This window comes from Eschscholzia californica, unplaced genomic scaffold (genome assembly GCF_041429995.1).
Source record: "Eschscholzia californica isolate CP2 unplaced genomic scaffold, dmEscCali1.0.p SCAF_1, whole genome shotgun sequence".
Classification (NCBI taxonomy): domain Eukaryota; kingdom Viridiplantae; phylum Streptophyta; class Magnoliopsida; order Ranunculales; family Papaveraceae; genus Eschscholzia; species Eschscholzia californica.
Genome location: NW_028238198.1, coordinates 40,213,132 through 40,217,390, shown reverse-complemented (window position 1 = coordinate 40,217,390; position 4,259 = coordinate 40,213,132). Strand labels below are relative to the sequence as shown.

General features: G+C 39.2%; 1 protein-coding gene across 1 annotated transcript; it reads left to right on the top strand.

Moving 5' to 3' along the window:
* The first annotated feature begins 1,216 nt into the window (after positions 1-1,216).
* Positions 1,217-4,029, top strand: LOC147566798 (small ribosomal subunit protein uS7). The gene is made up of 4 exons (XM_086653350.1): positions 1,217-1,416; positions 2,538-2,806; positions 3,451-3,654; positions 3,757-4,029. Exons 1-4 carry the CDS (start codon positions 1,327-1,329, stop codon positions 3,809-3,811), a joined length of 618 nt encoding a protein of 205 aa, XP_086509476.1. The 5' UTR covers positions 1,217-1,326; the 3' UTR covers positions 3,812-4,029.
* The last annotated feature ends 230 nt before the right edge of the window (positions 4,030-4,259 follow it).

The window sequence follows — 4,259 nt, the reverse complement described above, 5'->3', positions numbered from 1 at the left end:
GGGTTGGAGGCTTTACCCGAGTCCCACCCACTTCCACCTAGGGTTGGGAATCGGTCCGGTCGGGCTTACCCGCGGTACGATTTCAATCGGGCTCGGGCAGTCCGGGCCCAACATCAATATGCCCGATGGAAATTTCGGTCGGTCCGGTCCGGTCAAAACCTCAAAGTCGTCTGCCCAAAGCCCGCCCGTAGCTGAATCTTTTCTTCGGGTAGCCGGGTATCGGTCCGGTTCGGTCCGGGTTCCGCACTAAATAAATCAATTAGGGCAACTTTTAGGGTCAAATTAGGGCAAATTTTAGGGCCAAAATTAGGGCTAAAATTAGGGTAAATTTGTGAATCAAGATGATGAGAAGAAACAAGAAGAAATAGATATCAAGAAGAATAATAGATCTTAAAGAAATAGATCTTCATCACCTCTTAAGAAGAAACAAGAACAAACAGACTTATAAAGAAACAATATGAAACAAATGTTAAAAAGAAACAACAAGAACTAAATCTTAAGAACCAATAGATCTTAAAAAACAGATCTTCGCATGTATTTGTTGTTCGTCTTCGGGCGATCTATTTGTTGTTTTTCTTCTTCGTTCTTGTTCAACGTTATTCTTCTTCAAGTCTGTTCTTCTTCCACTTCTTTCTTCTTCTTCTTTAACTATGAGACAGAGAGTAGATGAGACAGAGAGTAGACGAGACGAGACGAGTGAGAGAGATGAGACAGAGAGGAGTTGAGATAGAGAGAGGAGACGAGAGAGAGAGCTGAGACAGAGAGGAGACGAGAGTTCGGGAGATGAGAGAGAGAGATGAGACGAGAGTAATGAGGTTGGGTTGAATGAAAAATCGATTTATACCCAGGGAAAAACCCTTGATCCAACGGTTGGTAACGTGATCTAATTGTTTTAATCTAACGGTTATTAAGATATCGGTCCGGGCGGTCCGGCCTTGGTAATATAGCATCCGGTCAGTGCTTCAAAATCGAGAACGACCCGACAACTCTACTCGGGCGGTCCGGTCTTGATCCGTTCGGATTTCGGGCGGTCTCGGACGTCCCCGGACTCGGGCGGACACCGGGCTGTTCACGGTCAACGGTCTTTTTTCCCAGCCCTACTTCCACCCGATATAACTGCCCGCGTACGCCCGAGCCGGGCTCTTCTCGGTCCGGGCGGTTAGGGCCGGGTTTCCGGACGTTTTCTCAGCCCTAGGAGGGAGGGTCTACCTCTACCCTAACTCTGAGTCGTATTTTGTTCGTATAAATTGGTAGCAGAGAGATAGAGAAGTGAGAGTATTAGGGTTTTAGCGGAGGAAGCAGAAAGAGAAGCTGCGTGAAATCAATATGACGACGGAATCAGGAGCTGTGTCGGAGGTCGTCGCACCTCAATCCGATGTCAAGCTCTTTAACAAGTGGTCCTTCGACGACATCGCGGTTTGTCTTTCCGCTGAAACCCTAACTACTTAATTCTTCTTCTTCTTTAATCTTCTCTGATATTCTTTTTCTTAGTTTCTTTAGTAACTCCTGCTTATTCTTATGTGTTATAAGATCTGATATTCTAAGTACTGATTTTGTGTTAGTTCAAATCTGAAATCTCAGATCATTAAAAACACATCGTGATAGTTTCTGACTACTGATTTACTCTTCAATGTCATATTTGTAAGATTGTTATTTGTTGACATTTGAATTGAAATTACTTTAGGGTTTCAGAGTTTGACATGAACATTTTCCACAGTATGTGGTTGTGATATTGATTTAATATGATAAATCTGTTTTATGGATTCTTAATATATTCTTCACTGTTTGCTTACAATACTCATTTGTTAAAACATCACAGGAAGTTGACTCAACCCTAATAGTATTAGGTCTGCCTTTACACAAAATAGTAAATATGGTAGATCAGATAATTAGGAAATTGTGTAACCTGATATTCTTAAGGAAATAGAAGGCCTTGTCACATAAATATGTGAGTTTTCTTCGGAGAAACACAAGACTGGTACAGGGCTTTTGAAGCTTCATTTGGAATAAAACGTAGAGGCGAACTTTAGATGTCTCGTGAAATGGGTTGTTTTACAGTGAAAAGTGCTAGTAAATAAAGCGGATGAAGATGGTGAGCACTGATTGAAGTTTGCAAAATGAAGCACTTTTTTGCATTTGGAACATCTGAGGACAATTCACAGAAAAGGGGGATCCATTTATACCTGAACCTATTCATATCAGAACCTAATGTTTATGTCTATCTATACATCAATGGATGCAATATGAAATAATCGGCTTCTTACCAACACCCACACAGATGAAACCACCAAAAATAGCTACTCCCCAAAGTAGAAGTTTAGAGTCAAGTTGGTAACTCAAGTTGGTAACTCCTTTTAGATTATTATTTCTCTAGACGAAATGGACTTCGATTTATGAATTTCTTTTGATTCTATATGTCATAATAGCTTGATTTTGTTGAATTCATTGTATTCAATACTCATTGTTGATATAAAGTTATTTTTCTGTCATGGTACTAGATAATTATTCTCATAATCATCATCACATGTTGTGTATAGGTTGCTGATATATCTTTGGTGGATTACATCGGTGTTACAACTAGACATGCAACATATATCCCACACACTGCTGGTAGATACTCTGCTAAAAGGTTCAGGAAAGCTCAATGCCCCATCGTCGAGAGGCTGACCAATTCCCTTATGATGCACGGTCGCAACAACGGAAAGAAGCTAATGGCTGTGCGTATTGTGAAGCATGCAATGGATATCATTCATCTCCTTACAGATCTCAACCCTATTCAAGTCATTGTTGATGCTGTGATCAACAGGTAATAAAAACAGGAACTCAACATAACCAAATAGTACTTAACATTGGGTTCTCAAATTACCCAAGCCCAATCATTGTTATGTCTACTCCTACCAGTATAGTAGATGTGGTTATTCTTAATTTTATAAATATCAATACTCAATCTTAGGCATTATGAAATGGACTACATGTAAGACTTGTTCAGAGACTCAAAAATCCAATTCAAGCCCGATATTAATCTACACAGTTTTTCCTCTGAATGAGCTTAAGACAAGGTTGATTGTTTGGTTCATCTTTTTTTAAAATGATTTTATAGAGGACCATCAATCCAATGGCCAAGAGGCAGACACTGCTTTCCTCAATGGTGAGACAAACATATTACTATTCCACAATGGGCATCACAGTCCAACCTTTCCAGGTTTCCAACTTTTGAGGGTGCTTTTTTTGTAATTATCTGACTTTAAATTTTCTGGATCTGAATCGTCTCATTGAAATGGAATCAAAATCAACTCAAATTGGCCATTCAAACGAGTCATACATGATGAGTTAGAGTAAAACAAACATAGTGAAATCTCACCCGAGATCTAACTTACAAAAACCAACTACTTCATCTTCAATTCGTATTTCACTGGCATAATTAGTGTTGTGTTTTTGTTACTTGTGCAGTGGACCAAGAGAAGATGCTACTAGAATTGGGTCAGCTGGTGTTGTGAGGCGACAAGCTGTTGATATATCTCCCCTCAGGCGTGTCAACCAAGCTATTTATCTGCTCACAACCGGTGCTCGTGAGAGTGCTTTTAGGAATGTCAAGACAATTGCTGAGTGCCTAGCTGATGAGCTTGTAAATGCTGCCAAGGGTTCTTCAAACAGGTAATGTGAAACAAATTCTCTCTCTAGCTCTCTGAGTTCATTTTATCTGTACTTTATTTGCCTTTTCTCTGATTAATTGTTGTTCTGTTGATGCATGAACAGTTACGCCATTAAGAAGAAAGATGAGATCGAACGTGTTGCCAAGGCTAATCGTTGATGTGGGATTTTGTTTCGTAGACCTTGCAACAACTCGATGGATAAGTATTTCGACTGCATTTTACCTAGACTCGCACTTTTCATTTTTGTTATCTCTTTCTTTTTGAAGTACTTAGGATATACTATATAACATGGTATTATTTTCAGTTCTGTGAGGTTGAAACTCATCTTATATTTAGTTTCCTTCTGCTTCTTTTAGAAATCTAAACCATTAAGACATACCTTTTGTTTCCTTCATTTATTTTCTTTCTTCTTTGATCACTCTGGTTTTTTCTTTGAAGTTTTATGGTCATATTGTGGGACTTGAGAAGAATGTTAATATTCCACAGATCAGATGAAGGCTGAAAAATATGGGGGCTGTAGCCCTAATATTGATCCAAGAGTTTGGTCAATTTCAAATCTCCCTCTTCAACAATTTTTTTTTTCAAATCTCCCATAAATAATGGTTT

Bases quoted from the DNA above. Each gene is read 5' to 3' on its own strand.
- LOC147566798 (XM_086653350.1), top strand. From the start codon at position 1,327: ATGACGACGGAATCAGGAGCTGTGTCGGAGGTCGTCGCACCTCAATCC. The intron at 1,417-2,537 runs GTTTGTCTTTCC...TGTTGTGTATAG, and splicing joins GGTCCTTCGACGACATCGCG to GTTGCTGATATATCTTTGGT. The intron at 3,655-3,756 runs GTAATGTGAAAC...ATGCATGAACAG, and splicing joins GCCAAGGGTTCTTCAAACAG to TTACGCCATTAAGAAGAAAG.